Source organism: Meriones unguiculatus, chromosome 8 (genome assembly GCF_030254825.1).
Source record: "Meriones unguiculatus strain TT.TT164.6M chromosome 8, Bangor_MerUng_6.1, whole genome shotgun sequence".
NCBI classification, from domain to species: Eukaryota; Metazoa; Chordata; class Mammalia; order Rodentia; family Muridae; genus Meriones; species Meriones unguiculatus.
The window spans coordinates 42,122,164-42,143,489 of NC_083356.1; the positions used below are offsets into that span (position 1 = coordinate 42,122,164).

Sequence of the window (21,326 nt, forward strand, 5' to 3'; positions counted from 1 at the left end):
CCTTCTCCTCCTTTCCCTCCCTCCTCCTCTCCCCTTTCCTTTCCTCTCCACTTCCTATGTGTTTATAAGCATGGCTCCACATCATTCTCCCCTGGCCTCTAGGTTCTAAAGGATGGCCTTAACCTGATGCCCCCTCCATAGCTCAGAGCCCCAGCACAGCTTTTATGGTACTCTGAGATCTCTTAGCCTCCACATCCATGTGACCAGCCAGTAACTGTGTTAATGCCAGCTGTCAATCCCAGGCACTTATACCTCCCAAAATCCAGACCCAAGAGCATGGCTGCTTTCCTCTCTCTAGTCAGCACTTTCAAAGCAGTCATGCGTACTGTCCTCCAGCGAACAAATCCTGAGCCATTGTTGTGCCTGTTGGCCTACCCTTCAGGAGACAAGAGCAGTAGGCAAGACTTGGGGGGTGGGGGTGGGCAGTACTGCAGGTACCCATCACTGAAAGAGTGGTCCCTGGATTTCCTTGCCTGGCTCTGCTCTGGAACTTGAGACCATCCCTGTGTACACTGGCGACAAAAGGCAAGGTCTTCACTGCCTGCCAAGGCCACTGTAAAACAAGTGGACCCTGCTGGTGTGCAACCCACCGCTGACTTCACAAGCTCCGTTTCCAGTCTCAATGACTCAAGTTACAGAAGTTTCTATTGGCTTCTTTTGCTTCCAATAACCCCGCAGAATGGAGAGGTGGAAGAGCAATTAGTGCTTGCTACCCAACCATGAAGTCTGTAGTCAGGATCCCAGTGCCCATACAGCAAGCCAGGCACCCTGCAAACACCCACAGCTCCAGCGCCAAGGTATATGGTGCTGTCTTCTGGCCTCCACAGGCACATAGGCACATGTACCCCTCCCCCGCCACATGTATACCTTCATACACACACACATACACACGGTAGGAAAGAAGCTTTTTATTATAATTTTAAAAAATACAATTCTTCAGTGATTCCATTGGTTCTGATATCCCTGTCAATCATAGGACCACATGACTCAGAATAACCAATCAGATCACCCCATGACTATGGCTATAGTTACAGGTACACAGTCCCAAACTTAATTTTTCACTGGAGGTTGTAGGAAAATAGGATTTATATTTGAGATGAGAGGTCCAAAAGTGTAAGCCACCTCCATTACTGCCACCCAAACAGATTCAAGTGGCCTTCTGAGCCATACAGGCACTTTGTCTCCTGGAAATCTATTCAGAACCAGCCTAGACTTTGAAGTCCTGCTGTTCTCAATGTGCTTTTCCAAGTGAACACAGCAAAAGTAACAAGAGGAGGGGTGGAGAATGAAAGAGAGCGAGAATGAATCCTGCTTACTCTCTTTTTTCTTCTTTTGCAAACAAAAACATGCTATTCCCTCACAGAAACAAGGTTAGAGAAGTGAAACACTGCCACCCACTGGGAGAGGAGAGACTGCTTCTGAAGCCATAGCCTGGGAGACCTCACCAAGCCTCCCAAGCTCAAGGCAGCACGTGGGACTTTAAACAGACACATCTGTGCGTCGCCCGGCTGAGCACCACCATGCCAGGGAGCTGGACGAAGAACCTTTACAAACTAGCTGTAAAAGCATTGAGAGATGCAGTAAAAACAGAGCCTTCCTGGGTCACCATGTCCTTCTGGCATCCAGTTTTACTGCAGTGATGTTCAAAGGACAGAGAACAACTGCATAAAGAGATGCTGCTGTTTGGAGATTCTGCCTGGGGCTAGGTAGATGCCCGTTTGGCAAACGAAAAGCAGTCACGGTTTCTGATGGGCAAAACAAACAAAAGCAACAAAATATGAGAAAGGACACCTAAATTTTTATGAGGCCCTGATCTTTTCTCAAACACTAAGGGAAAAACCACAGGTGTATGTATTGGCTGGTTTTAACTGTCAACTTGACACAATCTAAAAATCACTTGAGAATCTCAATGCAGTATTGTCTAGATCTGGTTGGTCTGTGGGAATACCTGTAGATGAGTGTCTGGACTGTATTAACGGATACAGAAAGACCCAGCCCACTGTGGGTGGCCTCATTCCCTGCATTTGGATCCCGCATTGTGTCAGAGTGGAGGTGAGCTGAGTAGAAAGCATCTGTTCCTTTCTCTCTGCTCTTGACTCTTGTGTACGATGTGACTCGCTGTTTTACGTTCTTGCTGCCTTCGATTTCCTGCTATGATGGACTGTGACCTGGAGCTGTGCACTAACATAAACCCTTCCTGCCAGCCTGGACTACACAACAAGACCTTGTCCCAGAAACAAAAACCCAAACTACAGCTGTTCATAACTTCATCTGGTGGTTTGGGCTGAGAAAATGAGTCATTCTGTGCTCTTAATTTCCAAATAAGTAACTCCTGGTTTACCCCATTGGTATCGGTATGTCATCAAAGATTTCATCACAATCTTTTCAGACAATTTGTTTGCCTGAGGCTCAGCAACTACACAGGGAAACAATTACATTTCCAACTGTTGTCTAAAGTGCATTTTCAGAGCACATATTAAGTATATGAAAAAATTCTTAAGCCTTTTGAACTGAACTCTTCAATTCTGTGAAATGAAAACCAGCAAGAGCCTAAGCTCACATAAACTGCAACTCTGAGTGCTGGAGTGCATACATGTTTTATAAGTGTGTGATTGGGGGAGTGGGAAAGCCTACAAGGAAAATCCCACTATTTATCTCTGAGCAGTGAACATTTTTTTCTCCACCCCCCTCACCGTGTAGTTTCCAGTTTTCTACACTGAGTATCAGAAGAAGAAGAAGAAGAAGAAGAAGAAGAAGAAGAAGAAGAAGAAGAAGAAGAAGAAACAAACTTTAATTCAGAATAGAAAATGCTTTACATGACTATGTAGGCCATGGCTGATGGCACTTTTAAAATGTGTATCTCTCTAATCACAGAAACACTTAGAAGAGGGTTGGTTGTCCATTCTCACATAGAAGCTTAAAATATGGTTGTGCTGGAAAGATGGCCTGGTGGTAAAAGTACCTGCTGCCAAGCTTGATGACTTAAGTTCAATCCCAAGGATTGAACAACAGAACTGAACCTTGAAAGCTCTAACCTCCACACATCCATACATTCATGTGTGCACACGTGCGCACATGCACACACTCCCCCCTCCCCCACTAAACATTTCTTAAAATGTTGAGAAATCGAAAGCATTTTTGAGTACATTATTGACATTGACTACACTGGAGATTAAAAGTAAGAGAAAGTAAATAACTGTTAGTTCAGTTCAAATTACAGCAAACTGCATGTGAACACATTTTATGAAAACTACCTTTCCCGAAATGAAGGCAACTTGCTGCAAAGAGCAGCATTGCTCTCAATTTTCTTTTGACAGCTGGATTCTCATCCATGTCTGCAATCCATCTCTTGTGACCACTATTTTGGCTGATACACATGAAGACTATCTGGCCTCACAATACATATGTGAGAAGGGGAAGAAAGACTTAATAGCATCTTCAGGTCAGTGTGGGGATTCTTTTCCATTACATCATATTAGGCCCACTGTAAGATGGAGGGAAGGTAGGCCTCGGCATTGCAGACACTCAGGCTGATGAAGCACCCCATCTTAAATGTTACTAGTCACTCCACTAGAAGGGAGATTAAGAAGGATCTTTCCAGAATGGATACCATTAAGTCCATTCACCCTTGGCCAGATGAGTCCATAGGATCCAATCCAATGACATGATGGTAGACCATGTGATTCTACCATGGTCTAGGAAGGACAACTTTTAACTAGTTGGCAACTAGACCTATGGACTACCACAAGGGCTAAAGAGATGAAGAGTGGAGTGGTTAAGAGCACTTGTGATGTTCTTACAGAGGACCCAAATTCAAAATCAGGTAGCTCACAACTGCCTGTAACTCCAATTCAAGGGATCCAATGCCTTCTTCTGGCTTCCATGGGCATTGCACACATGATACACATAAATATACTCAGGTGCACATACGTAACACATAAAATAAAAGCCAAACATTTAAAGGAAAAGACTAAAAACATTTCAGTTTCAGGAGTGTTCCAGAGACCATGACCCAACCCCTCCTCCCACTGCCTAGACAGCCCAGGCTATTGCCATTGCTCTTGGCGATCACCAGAACTTGATGTTAAGATCTTACTGCCGAACAGAAGGGCAATGTAGGCTGCTGGGGGAGAAAAGTCATCAACAGTCTTACCCAGCTGTGAACATGTGAGCTACAAGAAAGACCAGCGTGACAAAGATATGCCCCTGGGAGCAAGGGCGGCCCAGATGTTATGGAGAGAATAAAGCACTTCGGGGTGTAATTTAAGGCCCACTGCACTGGAGGAAACTCAGACCTGATACTGTAAATCTGACCAAGAACCCATGGCTAGGAAACCCATCTTCCCTGGGAGTGAACCTACTACTATTTTTCTAAAGAACAGTATCAAAACTATCCTCCAAATATGCATCTCTGTACTATAGATTGGTGTATTTCTCAGTGTTGGTCAGATAAGCTTCTTTGTGCAGTGGATGATGACTAACACAGAAACTCACAACTGGTTAGAGTGCAAAAAATAAATGTCTGTGGAGTGCTCAATTATAAATAGAGAGGAAGAGAGAGAGAATGAGAGATCAGGACATTATGGAAAAATGGGGTGAAAAGATTCTAAGAGGCCAGTGGTCAAGGAGAAGAATGGACCAAATGTGTCTTCCGGACATGACAGGACCACTGCAACCATAAACCCACAACAGCTGTAGTTGCCTGTGTACGAAAAACACAGGATCAAGCAATGTTCCAGCATGGAAAGGGAAGGGTTCAGAGGCCCCATTCCCAGCTGAGGAGGACCAGCTGCTAAGAAAAGAATCCATTTTCTTTAGGGGTTCAGTCCCTCGTTTGTCAATCATGCGCCAGTGGATGGCCTCATACATGAGTAACACAAATTGAGCTCAGTAGGATGGTTTTCAAAAAGGCAAAGTGTTGGTATATTGTTCTTTTAAAATGTATACACCTTACCTTTGTTCATTCAAATGCTGATTTCTCCCCTACCCCCAACTTTCTGGTTTCAATCTGGATATTGCATTGTGATACTCATTGTAAGCATCCTGTCTCAACTCTTGTGTAAACAGGCCAAAATAAATCAACTAGACACAATGTTGAGCTGGGAGGAGCCAGAGGACAGGAAAGAGGGGAGGAGTTAAGAGGGCAGGAAATGAATGGGAGGAGAAGTGAGAGGAGAGCTAGGAGAAAGGAGCTAGAGGAGAGATCTTGGAACTACGTGAAGAGATGGACTGGACCTAAAATATCACTAAAAGCAAGTATAATGTGGGAAATCTAAATGTTAGGCAACTATGAGGGCTTGGAGGTTTAGGATGGAGTAACTATTGCCCAGCATTGTGTTCTAGGTTAACTAAATAAACCCAGTCTCTGAGTGGTGATTTGGTTATACAGCTGTTGTGTTTGGTTAAACAGCAAGCTTTACCAAAAGATTTTGCCAGCTTTTACTTCTATTGTTGTATGTCAGCAGTGGTAGTTTAGTGGGGTGTGTCATTTCTAGCTGTGAAAACCAATTCAGTTAATAGTATAAATTATGGACTAGATTATGCAGTATCCAGGTTTAAGTACTTTATTGAGAGGGGATAGTTTTGTGTGCTCATGCATTTATAATCTATAGGCTTTGTCCAAATGAGCCAAAAGGGCTAACCACTGACCATGGTCAAAGCAGAATGGTGGCACAAGGCTACTCTAAGCCATTCCTTCGGCTTTTGCATATGCTCCTTAATAAAACACAAGGCTGGAGGAGTTCTGAGTGGGAAACACTGAATCTTTGCTCATGGACAGGGACCCACTAAAACCACAAATAGATGAGAAACAAATAATCCATGATAAAACTAAGGCTTTGTAATCCACAGAGTTATGAAGATGAAACATATGATCTGGAACTGGCAAATGGCTTTGCAGAAGCACAGGATCTGGCAGTTAAGAGCTTGTTTTAAGAAGCAGATACCAACTTCAACATCCAGCCAGGATACTGCAGGGAAACCAGAGGCTGGGGTAAGACAAGGTAGCTTATGCTATATGCGAACCCTTTTTAAATTCTAAACGTTTTTCTTAGTTGAGAATTTCATGCATTTCAGTCATACCCTCCCCTCCCTCACCTTGTCCCAGGTCTCTGGTATAACAGAGCAGGCTGAGCAAGCTAACAGGAGCAAGCCAGTAAGCAGCACTCATGGCCTCTGCATCAGTTTCTGCCTTGTAAGAGTTCCTTTCCTGTCTTCCTTCCCTCAGTGATGGCTGTTATAGCAGACAGGTCCACCAGGCCTGGGGTGGTACCACCCACTGTGAGCTGGGCCCATCCATGTCAATCACTAAGAAAATTCCCTACACACTTGCCCACAGGACAATCTGATGGGGGCATTTTCTCAGTTAAGGTTCCCCTTTCCCAAGTGACTCTAGCTTGTATCAAGTTGATATAAGCCTAGCTAGCACAAAGACAATGAACATCCCTAGCCTAGCCTGGCAATTTTCCTGCAAATCTGATATTAAGACAAAAATTTTAAGTTAGTTGAAAAAGTACATGAAAGCCAGGCTGGAAAGCACAGGTGTATTTGATATTAAGAACAGGAGGCCTGGGAAATTAAGACACTCCACAGCAATTTGATCAACACCACAGTTTATTTGTAAACATGTTATTTGTGTCAATAATCAAATTGACAACACTTTATACAATTTCATTGTATAGTATTAACATCATAACAGAAAACAAACCACTGTACTGAGTTACAGTTTTGGTACTTTAAAATCCTTTATAAAAAGTTTATGTGAAACACTGAACATAAAAGAAACATGAATGGCAGAGAAAACAAAACACCCAGCAAGAGAAATCACTTCCCTCAAACAAATACAACCACCTGGTTACATATGTTAAACAAAAAGGCTCTAAGGCAGTGGTTCTCAACCGTCCCGATGCTGTGACCCTTTGATACGGTTCCTCATGTTGTGGTGACCCCCAACCATAAAGCTATCTTCATTTACTAGTTAATAACTGTTATTTTGCTACTGTTATGAATTGTAATGTAAATATCTGATATGCAGGATATCTGATATACAACCCCAGTGACAGGAGAGTCTGAGCCTCCCACAGGTTGAGAACCACTGCTCTAAAAATCAGATCACCCTATATGATATAAAGTTGCATTTCTTTAGATACATTTGTGAGATGAAACTGGACCCCTACTAAATTTTATGCCCTTTTTGACATTAGTAGTTCACTTTTTTTTTTCTCTTGGTTTCTAAATATTTGCTTGCCATGGCTCAAGCTATATAGGAAGGGGTGAGAAGGAAAGGAGGGAGGGTGGTACAAAGCCAAATGAAAGTAAACATTTGCAAAATAACTGGACACAACTTTAATCAAACTTCTTTGGCAAAGAACAAAGTCTATATTTATGTAATTTTTTATCAACTCAACAGAGACCTGTGTGAGCTAACATGAGTGGAAGGAACCAGCCATAGTCATTAAGTGAAGCATAAAGACACATCATCCTCTCTAAAATGCAAATGGTCCCCAAAAGACAAGGACTTCAGCTGGGAATCTGATGGTCTCACTCTCCCCACTCAAACAAGAAACCAGGGATGAAATGTGTTTTTTTTGTTTTTTGTTTTTTTTTTTTTTTTAGCACTGTCCCTGAAGTTCATAATTCCAGATAGGTTCCATCTCCTCTTCAGTGTTTCCAAAGGAATTAGAGCAGCAAATCATTCCCACATTTTAAGTTACAAACTCAGCAAAAAACTGGATTCACTGTCGTAACTAAAACTGTTTGATTCTTTATTAGTGTACATGTCATTAGAGTTGGCATTCGACTATTAATACAAGGATAAATATCTACAGTTAACTCAAACAAAGCAAATAAAATGAGATTAAAGAGCCCTGATCAAAAGGAATACTTAAAACTTTTAGTTGAAATTGTAAAAGTGACATATACATATAACTAATAGTGCTAGGAATGTACAATATCAGTTATAGGAAAAATAAATGAGTAATTCACAGTCATAGAAATTATTTTAATATTACTATATACTCTTCCTTTTACAAACAAACAAGACATACACACAGTTCTACCTTATACAAGACAAAGTAGAAACCTAAACATTACTGCATTTACCCCAAACTCAGCACTAACTGTGCCACACGTAACCTGGTCCAAAAAATTCAATTCTACAGATAGGCCATGATATTAAATGCATGGACACTTTTAACGGTTTCAAGAAAGGCATATACTTCCAGGAGTTTGTTAAATACACAAATATCAATTGTATAAATAACAAAAGCCATTAAAAAAAAAAAAAAAGAAACCTGTTAGGTTCAAACACTCTCAAATGGTCTAATGCTTTGAATGTTTCGGGTATGCTGTTTGACCAATTAGTTCTGTTAGTTTCACACTAGCAAGCCATCTCCCTCTAAAGGGAGCGCCACTAACCAACACTGCACAAACCCAAATATTCTGACATCTGAAATACTAAAAGAGCCAATGCCCAAAGAAGCACATGAAGCCAGTCAGCGCTTCCTCACTGTCCCCCAGAGCTGTGTGCTGGTTTCAGGTCCAGATGCTGTATCTGAAGAATCACCTTACCAAGGAGCCGAGTCCAAAGACAGCCCTGATGCTGCTACTGTACAGTTCCAACTTCAGTCACAATCCTTGGTTTGAAATCATCAAAGTCAATTGCCCTAACAGTTCATTGGTAAAGCTACAAGACAAAATGAGACATGCAACAGCCTCAACTACAAGTGGAAAATAAATTCTATTTTTCCATAAAGACTCTATGAAAATATAAAGTCCAAAGCGAGTGACAACAGAATTCCACATACAAACATCATTTAAAAATAGAATGTTTTCCAAAGCTTTTCATGAGATGTCAATGAGTAATCAGTTAAGACCTTATAATCAAGTTTAAGTTTACATACATACCCTCAATCATGTTCACTTGGCTTACATAATTTACAGACATCCACAGGAACCCTAAACCCTGGTACATACCCCTCAATGCTGGATGCTTGCCACTCTCTAGTGTGACGACCTCAAGAACCAAGAAGGCTTTTGGAGGAAGAGTCCATCTCCTCTTCTGATTCCCCTCAGTGTAGGTAACAAATATAAAATTAAACGAGGTTTCTGTCTGAGACACTAACATATAAAACTACTACTGCAATATTCATAGTGACTGCTTTTAAACGTAACAGTCACCTACAGCCTATAAAGTATATCCTTAGTTTTATAAAAGAAATGCAGATTGTCTCAAGGTAAAAGCACAGTGCTGGCTGCTGAAAAGCACTTTGCCGCAGTAAGATGTGCAACAAGAGGCTGCTGGCTTCAGAAACATGAGCATGTTCCCAGCGCCTCCTGCCAGTGACGCACGCTGCACCCACGCAGCAGGCGCTCTCAGTGGCTGACATTGTAAAGCCAACTTAAGAAAGAAAAAAGGCAGAAAGTGTGAACAACAAACGCTGTAATCAAATTATTGCAAATGAAGATTAGCAATGAGAAGGGAGGAAGGCGAACGTCCACTCCACTCTGATAAGATGCCATCTTTAAACATTAAGTTTTTGGCAGGAAGTGGAACTCCCATGTCAGCGCAGGATGACTGTGAAAGCACACTTGAAAAGTTGGGCTCCGTGTGAAGATCCAGAGTTGAAGCACCTTCCTAAAAACCAAGGAACAAAAGAACTATTTCACATTTACTTTCAGCGAAGGAACAGAACTGATGAAATGTGTATGAACCTGATTACCCAAGAAATCTTCACAGCATGTAAAGCACTATGGGAGGCAGAGAAAAATACATGCAAAAGTGGCAAGCAAATGTAAGTACTTTGAAAACAATCAGAAATGGTCTATGAGATAACAGGATAAAAGACTAGTTCTCAGCAACCAGGCCTAGCTCAAAGTATCACCTAACAAGAGAATGCCACAAGAAACCCTGTCACTGCACTACACAGCTGAACACGCTACCCAGACTCGGATGAACATGTTCCCAAGCACCCAAGTGTTGGCCCATGGCCCTACAGTATCTTCCCTGTACTAGACACTTGGCATGCCCAATCCCCACTTCTTCCCCACTCAGTTCCTCTGGCCAACAAGTAGTTGAGAATCAGTCTTGACTTTTCCCACTATACCCTCATTATTTCTCTTTCATTTACTGCATCAAGTTTTACAAATCTATCTCCAGAACATATCTCAAAGGTTGAGCATTCACCATAGCCAAGGCTAGTAGATTCCAAAGTGGAATGCCATACTGAGAATTTCAAAACCTCCCCACCTGTTCATTGCTCCTTACATTTTTTGAATTGTTATGACTTACTGGCATGTACATAAAACAACCCTTTACATGTGCATTTCACTTGTCCTTCTGTGAAAAGTGCTCACTCACAGCATGACTTCCTCAGGAAATTACTAGGGCACCTGACTGACCTGACCCTAGCCTGGCCTCTTCAACACTAACACACAGTTTAAAGCACTACATCACCAACAGTCTCTCTCGTCCACCAGCTTTCAGCCATGTCTCCTCTTGGCATTTGGTATATAAACAAGTTCTTTCCCATGCTCTGGAAGGCCCTGCCCCCTGCAACCTCACCTGTTGTCATTTCCTTTTTTATGATGCTTTTACCACCACATTTGCTTTTTGTTCCTGTGTGCCAAAGCTCTCCTAACACTAATGCACCTCCTGTCTGTTTGCAATGCTCTGTTCTGTCCTACAGGCTTCAGTTTATATATTGATCTTTTAAGTCATGACTTCCTTCAGACCCCATCAGAGCATGGCTCTCTCAAAGCATGTGTTAAAGCCTTACTTACAAACATTAATGCATGGCCAGAGTCTCACACAGTATCATATGCTCCACTAGTGTCTTCCACATCAGTTTCCTTGACACTTGGTAAAGGGTCTAGCCATAGGGCAGACTCAAGTATTTACTGAATGAATGAAGTGAATAAATAAATGAAAAACTCTAAAATACTGACTTCATAATGTTGAGTCAGATATTCTGAACTGAAATCTTCTATTATCGAAGTTTATGTATGAATCTACAAAGTGTAGAATATTCTTTCTCTCCACACCACTGGCCTTTCCTTCCACAACATCCTTCCTGGCAGATCTAAGCACTAGAGCTTGGCCTCGGCACTAGCATGCAGGACAGATGATATACAACATATGGTCAAGCCTGCTCCCCTGAATGAACCCTGGCACAGAACAGAGGCCAGGCCCTGTCTAGAAAGGCCTGACCAGTAAGTGTGCAAGTCAGTGAACCCTTTAAATCATGCTAATTACATATCTTGCTCCTGGGGAGACTCAAAATCAAACAAGAAAACTTTCAAGTTTATAAACTCTATACAAACATCATTTACACTGTTTGGAATTATGTTACCTGGAATGAGTGAACAAAGTTAAGGACTTGTAGAGAGAGTTTTCTGCTGGAATGTAAGAGGCTTTGAAGGCTGAAAAGAAAAAAGGGGAAGAAAACAATTTTTTAACCAAATAAAATGGTTAAAAAGTGAAACTATTACAAGTTAAACTTTATCAATTTAAATAATTTATGTATGAGTATACAACCTAATAAAACACACAATCCTTTAAGTAATTGCAATACTTTGTATCAATAAAATTTTTACCTCTTTTTAATAATAATAGGAACCAATAGTATATTAAAAGGAGATCACTTTGAAATAAAATGTCATACTTTAAATCTAAATTAAAATATGTGGTAGTTTATGTGGTAGTTAGAATAAGAATGACCTCTATAGGCCATATTTGAGTGCTTAGTCACCAGGAAGTAGAATTATTGAAAGGCTTGGAAGGATAAGAAGACATGGCCTTGTTAGAACAACCGTGTCACTGTGGATGGGCTTTGAGGTTTCAAAAGCCTATCCTGCCCGGGAGCTAATGTTCTTGTGTTCTCTCTCTCTCTCCCGCTTTCCCCAACTCATGCCTATGAATCAGAATATGGCTCCCAATTGCTTTTATAGCACCAAGGCTGTCATTGCTTTCCACCATGATGATACTGGACTAAGCCTCTGAAACTATAAGGAAGCTCCCAATTAAATGCTTTCCTTTTTAAGAGTTGCCATGGTCATGGCATCTCTTCACAGCAATAGAACAGTGACCAAAAGTTGGTACCAGGGAGTAAAGTTAATATAACCAAAACTGAAGTTATTTTTTTCCAAGATCTATTTATAAACTGTTACTACATAAAAATATAAAACAAGCAGCTAAACATATCTGATAGATTTAACATAATCTACCCACATGCAACTTTACAGATATGTAAATTAGTACAAATTACGGTGACAACTTTTGAAGTTTCATAGTACTTACACTTTTTAAAAAATAATTGTTGTTGGAAATTTTCATGTATGTATACAATGCATTCTGATTACTCTGGCCCACACCTTTCTTGTTTCTTTCCCATCCCTCTCAATCTTCTCATTTCTTTCCCAAATTTATGACTTTGGCGAGCCACTTAGTTTAGCTAAGTCCATTGTGTCACCACAGGACTGTATCTATCTGCTGGAACCTGGGGTGGGTGGGGGAGGGGTCACCAGTTCATATGCAACCGAAGGCAATGGCTCCCCTCTTCCTGAATCTATCAACAATAAATAGTAAAAACAGTGAAGGTTGGCGTCCCTCAGCCCCTCATCTGTCCATGTTTGACTGCTGATGGGCCCATCCTTCTGCAGAAACAGTACAAGCATCCCCATTACTCTCCATTGTTTGTGATTATAATTGCTGTGTCTTGCCCAGGAGATAGTATGCTATTTTCAACTTCCCTACTTCAACATTCTTTGAACCTTCAGAGCATCCCTTTTACTATAAATCTGGTCAAAAACCCATGCAGCAGAAAGCACAAGGCTTAGGGAGCAGTGAATACTGTTTAGCAAACTGACAGTGTCAAGATGCTCTAAACATTTATGCTTACACCCACAGACATATGCTGCTCCCGGCCTTAAAATCACAGAAGCTTCCCTTTCTAGGGGAAAACAGTGCATGCCAAGAAACATGGCTGCAGTGGGTGTGGAGAATAAGTAATAAACTCTCAAGCCCAAATTACTGTTTATACTTTTATTCATACATATTTCAGAGAATGGTTGTTGAGATTTATCAGCTGAATACTCTTTTCTATATAAGCTTCATTAAGCTTAAGTTATCGTCTATGCAACTTTATTTTCTAAAGTTTAAAAGCCTGGGAATCTGGGAATCTGTGGGTATCTCAGATACATTTTTGTGACAACTGGGCTTGGTGAGCCTTTCCTGACTTGTCTCTTGCCACTCCCAAAGGACTGGTGCTGCCATGAGGTCAAATCTATCTATCATCTCTGAAAAGCAAAACATGCATTTCGAAAAGCATTAAGTGGAAAAAATTTTAAAAAGTCACTAAAACATGAGACAAACATTTGAATGTATATAAGGGGATTTTTCTACAAATTTTTTATTTTTTTTTTTCAAGATAGGGTCTTACTATGTACTCCTGGCTGACCTGGAACTAACTATATAAGCCAGGTTAGCCTCCAATTCACACAGATCTCCCTGCCTGTCTCTGGGGTACTAAGATTAAAGGTGACATTTACATATTTAAAAAAAATCAAACAGGTTCATATTCATATAAGCATATCCATTTCCACACATTCTCATCATGTCTGGTGGGCAAGCAAACTTACAAAAGTTTAAAGCCCAACTGTTTCCTTTTGAGTAACTTCTAATCTACTAAAATGAATTTCACACATACACGCACACACACTCTTAAACTTGAAATCTTTATTTCTTTATTCAGTCAACCAATATACAAGGCAACTGCTGTGTTCATGTATGAATCAACAAAGAAGCAAACTAAAGCAACATCAGTAACAACTTAAAATTGAGACGAAGAACATAAGCCATACCTCTCCTTTCTGCACAGGCCATGTGTAGCAATTTTCTGACAAACTTTCCGGTTTAATTCAGAACTGAACAAAGGAATTCCAAAACACAGCTCAAGAGGAACCCAATCTGCTTCTGCTGTGGTCCCTACAAAGGACAGACTGCTTGAAAACCACATACTTACACACTCTGTATGAGCAGTAAGGACTTCCAAACTTAGGTTCCTAGATTCCTCCTACCCCCTCCTACCTACCTCACCCACTAGTAAGGTCAACAAGGGATGGACTAAAACAGAATTAATCTCCAAATAGAAGAGTATGTCTTTTGAATATGTATGTAAGTCTGGGGAAAAGATACATAGCTTCTCATAAAGTGTTCCACTTGTTCAAAACTGATATAACAAGACATCTGCAAGATGATAAAATAAATCTAGTATTTACCATACAAATAATGAAACTGAAATCATTATTCTCAGACTATAACTATGGTATCTGAATTACTCTAAGCACATAGGCATGTTTCCTAGAAGAATCCCATTAACAAAAAACTCTACTACAGATAATAAGACAATATGCATTCAGCTTAACAGCAAAGTTAAGCTCCAGAAAGGGAGTTGCAAAGTATTTTACATCTTACCAGAGTTTTGTTTTGTTGCTGCATCTGCAGTTGCTTCCTCGATGACCATTTCAAATGACTCTGTACTCCCATTTACATCTGAACTCGAAGCCAAATCAGGCTCACCTGATAATTTTAGAAACAAAACACTATGAAGATTATAGAACTCAGCAGAAATCATCAATTACATCTTAGCAAAAAGAGGACTTCAGGAAACAATAATGAAGAAAAATTAAAAATCAATCATCAAACATTAAAAAATGTAAAATTAAAAAAGAGACCTGCTATAGGCAGCCCAAAATACAACAGCTTTCTTAGCCAGCCACACAATCTATAGAGAGCTGTGGACAAATGTCACTGTACTATACAGATATGTCATTTATTCTTTCTTCCTTCTCATCAAATGAATGATCTTCGGCTTAGGCAGTAGACATTTGATAACTACAAGAGACAAGTTTGTGAACAGGAAGAGGATAAGACTGATAGCTCTCTTCCGAACCCCTCTATCTTTCAGCAACATGAGCTAGCCTCCTTCGGTACTCATCTAGTCACAACTCTTTCTTTTGACTAAAATGAACCACACTGTTTTCTGCTTACTAATTCTCTTTGCCAATGAATGAATGAGCAATTACCTTTGACTAACTTCTCACTTTTCAGAGCTCAGTTTTAACTGTGCCTTCTTTAAGATGCATTCCCAGTGGCCCCTATGTTAAGATCTGCCTTCTATCTTCTATGCATACTCCAAGCAGTCCACTGTCCCATCTCCTCCTTTCAACTACACAATTCAAGCAGATACACTTATCCTCTCTATTGAGATTTTACTCTTTGGAATAAAATTGGGCTTAACACTCAAAGGATCATGGAATGCAGCACTTGAAACTTTCAGAATTGGTAGAATAGAGCTGGCACTACCGCAAGCAAAACTATATACACACCACCATGTCAGAGAAGAAACAACCACTATGCAAGAGCTTATCTGACTGGGCACACCGGACAATTCCAGAGACAGAAGAAGGAAGGCTACATGGGAAATGGTTGTAACATGCGCTTTAAGGTATCAAGATCCAGACGAAGTTGAGAATTAAAAAAGAAGAGGGACATGGAGAGACAGTAAGTGAACCCAGGCATATATTCACAGGAAAAATGCTGACTGTTAAACTTGAGTTAGAGTCCGAGCACCTACATAGAGGCTCACAATTACCTCTAACTCCAGTTCCACAGGAACCAACACCTCTTCTGGCTTCACTAGCCACCAGCTATAGTGTACATACACAAGCATACAAAATAAAAATAATTTGTTTTTAAAACGGAAGAAGAGGGAGGGAAAGAAATGAATATGAGAGTCACTTCCAAAGTCTAACTCATAGAATCTGTAAGCCTAGTTTAGAAATTTTTTACAAAATGGCATGGGTTTTGAAATCGTACTCCTGAAATCCAATTTGATTCAAAGCCTATGAAGATAGATGCAATGGTAAAGGCTGAGCAAACAGCAGTTCTACATACAACTGAAGGTCATATTCTTACCCCTTCATGAAAACTATTAAGTAACTCAACATGCCCACAAAGGTTTGTTGTGGTTTACACACAAAGACTGTGCTAAACTCAATGAAACCAGCCATTTTAATCAGAGAACCCACTCAGTGACTGACCTCTCTCATCAGATGCATCACTGAGCTTTCTACTTGCCAGCTGGCTAGAAGCATTCAACATGGTGACATAGCCGCAGAAATGCTGCAAGTCCACTTTGCTCCTCAGAATCTGCAATGCTTTATGAACCCCCATACTGGCACGGGTAAACTCTAGAAACAAACCAGTAACAAGACATTAATGAAGTCTTATCATATAACACAACACCAAAACCTAATGCATACTTTACTATTTACAACTAGTTTTACACTTGATCTTAGCCAAAAGGCCGAGAAGCGATTACTATTTACAACTAGTTTTACACACTAATAAGACCAATTTCAATGAAAAAACTTAGGTAGCTCTTTTTCTATGAATAATCCACACAAGCTTCCATTAATGAGTTCTTGAGATGGTGATCCTGATATCAATGTTTGGCATCTTCAGAACAAACATTTGTCCTTAGAATTTAGAAAGAACCGAAAGCTTAGAGAATAAAACCATCTCCCTCCCACATGCAGAAGCACACACATACAAACCTTGCCTTGAACACTCTGAAAAAGAACGGGTGTTAACAGGAAACTTCCCAGAGACTCATACTCCAACCAAGGACTATTCATGGAGATAACCTAGAACCTCTGCACAGATGTAGCCCATGGCAATGGCAGTTTAGTGTCCAAGTGGGTCACATAGTAATGGGAAGAGGGACTGCCTCTGACATAATCTGATTGGCCTCCTCTGTCATCACCTCCCCCTGAGGGGGGAGCAGCTTTACCAGGCCACAGAAGATGACAATGCAGCCACTTCTGATGAGAACTGATAGTCTAAGATCAGAAAGAAGGAGAGGAAGACCTCCCCTATCAGTGGACTTGGGGAGGGGCATGCATGCAGAAAGGGGAGGAAGGGTGGGGTCGGGAGGGGAGGAGGGAGGGGCTTATGGGGGATACAAAATGAATAAAGTGTAATTAAAAAAAGAAGTTGCTTTGCTAGTAAAAAAAAAAAAAGAACGGGTGTTAAGCTCTCTACACACAATTGTTCCTGATGGTTTGTCTTCTCGAATAAACCAATAATCACGGGAAACTACTAAAAGACTACACATACAGAAAATCTTCCATCTAGAAAAATACACTTCCTTTCTTCATCTCTAATGCATTACCAGTATTCTTTTAAAGGTTCTAACTGGTTGCCTAACCTTCACTGGCAGAAAATCACACAACTGAAAACTACCTTCTGCCAACTCTTTTTACAGCAAAGTGATAAAAAAAGAAATTAAAAATTTTAAGAACTTATTTCCTGTCATTTTCCACCAGTTTCTGACAGGAATACAGGAATAATGATAAAGAAAGTAAAACGGATAGAATTCAAAATGTACCTCCTTGTAGCTCTGCTTCATCAAATGGAAACGGAATATGGACAGTTTCTCCTACTCCATGCAAACCATGTCCCTACAAACAGAGAGAAATACAAAGTGGCAAGAGACATGAGAAACCAACATTTCCAATAACTGCAAACAAATACATAAAGTTGTGTCACATTATAGCACATTCTACAACAATATTCCATCAAAATGCGCTTGACATTTTTGTTTGTTTTCATCAAGGAATGACAATCTTATATGTTTATTAACTTCTTGGACAATATTTTTCAAACTGAACATATGAAAAGAAAAAAAAATAAGAAGGCTGACTAGACTAATTAATAGGCAAAACGGGCTGAGCCACAGGAGGACTGAAGTACATGTGCTCATATCTTAGCCATAGTTCCGAGGAAGAAAAAGAGAGCAGAGAATCTTACTAGAATACAAAATGCAAACTCTTGCAAGGACAGGGCACACTTTCAATGCCTACTAATAATTACACATACCAGAAACAACCAAAATGCCTCACAACAGAGGAGTGGTTAATAAATCATAGTATATATTTTCCGTTTGCAAAAAAAGATTGAGAAACTCTATGATCTCAAATCAACTATTCAAAAGGCACACGGAGCATTAAGCATGTGTCTTCAGAAAGGATACAGCTAAAGCTAAAATGGATCATCTTATTAGAAAGACAAGGATTGGCAACTGAGTAGAGAGGATTAAAAGTGAGTTTTTCTCTGTACATCTTTTACACGGTTTATCTCTGAACGGTGTAAATGTACTATTAACTTACAACATTTAAACTCATTTCCTCTGTTGGGGTATTGTTTGGATCCCTTCCACCCCAACCCCATGCAGCCTGCCCCATCTCCAGAACCAGGAATAAGTTACTTCTTTTCAAGTTGGTAGCTAATGAGGTCCCACAGACTCCCCAAACATAACAGGCTACAGCCAAAGCTTTTGGCTACCCCCAGAAACTGACAGTGAGACCCTACTGCTGACGTCACCACTTACTTGAATCACAGAACATTGAAAAGGCAAGTGAGTACAGTCCTAGAAGCTTCAGCTACATCGGCTAGCTTTCACAGTGTTGGAAAGTGCTATGTACCAAAAAGAAAAATAATCACCCATTCTCAACCAAATGTGAATCCAGTGAGCTCAAACACCAACCTGCCTGACAAGATATACCCACTGATATAGTAGTGTCACAAATGCTATAGGAGTAACCAACAATTTTCTGACTGGATTTAAGGACTGCTTCATGAAATAGATCCTATACTTGGCACTATTAAAAGTGGCCAAAATGGCCAGAAGACCCTAGGAGAGAACCATTGCTCTGCTAAATGGACACAGTATTAAAACAACTCATAATGACTTCATGCTGTACCCACAGACAGATCAGTGCATCTCTCAACTCTCATCAGAGAAACTTCTTGCAACGGATGGAAATTAACATGGAAACTCTCAACTGGACAATGTGAGAAAATAAAAGACTTTGGATTGCTCAGCTATAAATGGGACATACAAATTACAGCACTCCCCTCAAGCCTCAGGGATCTGTATAAAAAGGGGTTCGGTAAGAGACAGATGTGGTAGGACTTCAAGAAAACTTTCCTGACACAACAAGGTAGTTGCACTTATAAAGTCACAGCAATTGTGACAGCATGCACGAGACCTAACCAAACTTAAGGAAGACAAAATGAAGAAAGTGGATGGATAGGGAGATGGGATGAATCTATGAGGAGTTAGGGGAGCAGATTAATATATTAGAAAATATTGTATGATATTCTCAAAGGATAAAAGTATTATTTAAAAATACATAATCCTCACATCACAAATTATTCACCTATCACATTCAATTAATCATCATGTAAATGTGTTTTTCAAAATGTCTTTAGTTCTCAATATGATTTGAGTTTACAGTAGTGCTAGAACAATAAACATAAATAATATAATTTTATGTTCACAAGTGTCTAGTATTATTATTATGGAGAAATTAAGTAAATATTGAGGATATAGGCATTTTTAATTTTTTTTTTTTATCTTTAAAGGAGACCTAACTCTCAAACTCAAGAAATACTGATGTAGGTGTGTGTGGAATATTGTTGGTTAGTTTTTATTACCAACTCAACATAACATAAAGTTACCTAGGAAGACGAAAACTCCAGTGAAAGATTGCCTCCGTCAGCCTGGGGCATTACCTTTGCTAACTGACGCAGGCAGGCCCAGCCCACTGTGGTAGCTGGGCTGTGTAAGAACGCTTGCTGAGCAGAAGACAGTGAGCAGGCAAGTAGTCAGTGTCCACTATGGTTCCTACTTGAGTTCTTGCCTTGATTTTCCTCAATGATGGACTGTGGCCTACAAGGATAAACCAAACAAACCCCTGCCTCCCCAAGCTGCTTTTGGTCAGTGTGTTTTATCACAGGAACAGAAACGTGAACTAGAACAGGCACATATACCTGAAATCCCAGCACTTGGGAAGTACAGAAAAAAGGCTCTCATCAGGTTCAAGGACAGCCTGGGTGAAACCCTACCTCAAAGATGGCACACAAAGGAAGAGTATGAAGGAGACAGGGTGGCCAGAAATGGGAAAGTCTATACAGAGAGGAATGGGGATAGAGCTGACAGAGCCAAGAAGTCACACTCCATATGCAATGACACTAAATATGAAATCATACTCATTAAGACAGTTTAGGCCAGCCAGGGGTTGGGGAGGCGGCCGGCACCTGGAGCCCGCAGCCCTGCCAGCCACACAGCCCGCCAGAGCAACCCAAGCCAGAGCAACCCAAGCTGACACATAGGCGCATCCCACGCCCCTCCTCGGGCCCCGTGGCCGTGCCACTGCTGCAGGCTAGCTAGCAACCAGGAGAAATAGAGTGCAAAATGCAAAACAACGAACTTATTAAACCTGCCAAATACTTCTCAGAGCTGGAGAAGAGATCTTGCTTGCTTTAGTAGAAAAGTACAGGTATGTGTTGGAATGTAAGAAAAGCGACACACCAACTATTGCCCTCATGCTGTGTACCTGGCAGGCACTGGCGCACAAATACAACTCTCAGCCCAGCGTGTCGATGTGGGATTTCAAACAGCTGAAGAAGTGCTGGGAGACCATCAAGGCTCGGACCAAGAAAAATATGGCCCATGAGAGGAGGGAGAAAGTGAAGCGCAGCAGAGCCCACTGCTGAGTACCCACGTCCTGGGGAAGGAGAAGATCGGCAGCATGCTGCCGGAACAGCTGTAATTCCTGCAGAGCCCACCCGAGGAAATACCACTCAGATGCTGCTGCCCAAGAATCCTTTGCTGTTTCAAACAGAGAATGTGTGACGATGAGAAAGAGTTCATTGGTTTCCCAGTGTGTGAGGGGACCTCACAACCTGAACCTTCGTGCTCAGCCATCAAAATAACATTCAATAAAAAAACTACAGGAGCAAAACATTTCAGGAAGGTGCTTCAAAAAAGATGCATGAAGAAAAGCACCATCAACAAATGTCCACCTTACAGTTGCAGCTGATCCAAATGAATGAGGTACACGTGGCCAAAATCCAGCAGATAGAACAAGAGCGTGAAATGGCAGAGGAGGAACACAGGGTCAAAATGGAAGTCCTCAATAAAAAGATGTATTGGGAGAGAAAACTATAGACTTTTACCAAGGAATGGCCTGTTTCCACATTTAACCGGCCCTTTCCCAACTGGCCCTAAGACTTGGGGACGGCTCCCTTGTAATTAATCTCTGTTGGCAAGGCAAGTTTGGGATGTGACCTCCGTGGTCGGTAGCCTGTGGTGAATTAGAGTGGTAGTAGTCAAGTATTTCAGAATGCACTGAGGTAAACAGCTGCACCGCATGCACCCCTCAAGTGGCCAAGATGCTGTTAACAGTCTGCTAACAATCAC

The 21,326-nt window shown here is 40.9% G+C and overlaps 1 protein-coding gene and 1 pseudogene across 1 annotated transcript in view; one reads left to right on the forward strand and one right to left on the reverse strand.

Moving 5' to 3' along the window:
• Positions 1 to 6,594: 6,594 nt before the first annotated feature.
• The window catches only part of Fam91a1 (family with sequence similarity 91 member A1), a 41,259-nt gene continuing 26,527 nt past the window's right edge, over positions 6,595 to 21,326 (reverse strand). The window contains exons 19-24 of the mRNA XM_021643728.2: positions 17,448 to 17,520; positions 16,099 to 16,248; positions 14,471 to 14,575; positions 13,858 to 13,981; positions 11,349 to 11,418; positions 6,595 to 9,634 (exon numbers count right to left, since the gene is read on the reverse strand). Coding sequence (XP_021499403.1) covers positions 9,449 to 9,634; positions 11,349 to 11,418; positions 13,858 to 13,981; positions 14,471 to 14,575; positions 16,099 to 16,248; positions 17,448 to 17,520 — 708 coding nt within the window. The 3' untranslated portion in view covers positions 6,595 to 9,448. The remainder of the gene's footprint in view (positions 9,635 to 11,348; positions 11,419 to 13,857; positions 13,982 to 14,470; positions 14,576 to 16,098; positions 16,249 to 17,447; positions 17,521 to 21,326) is intronic.
• On the forward strand, positions 20,319 to 21,134 carry LOC110552432 (myb/SANT-like DNA-binding domain-containing protein 3; annotated as a pseudogene).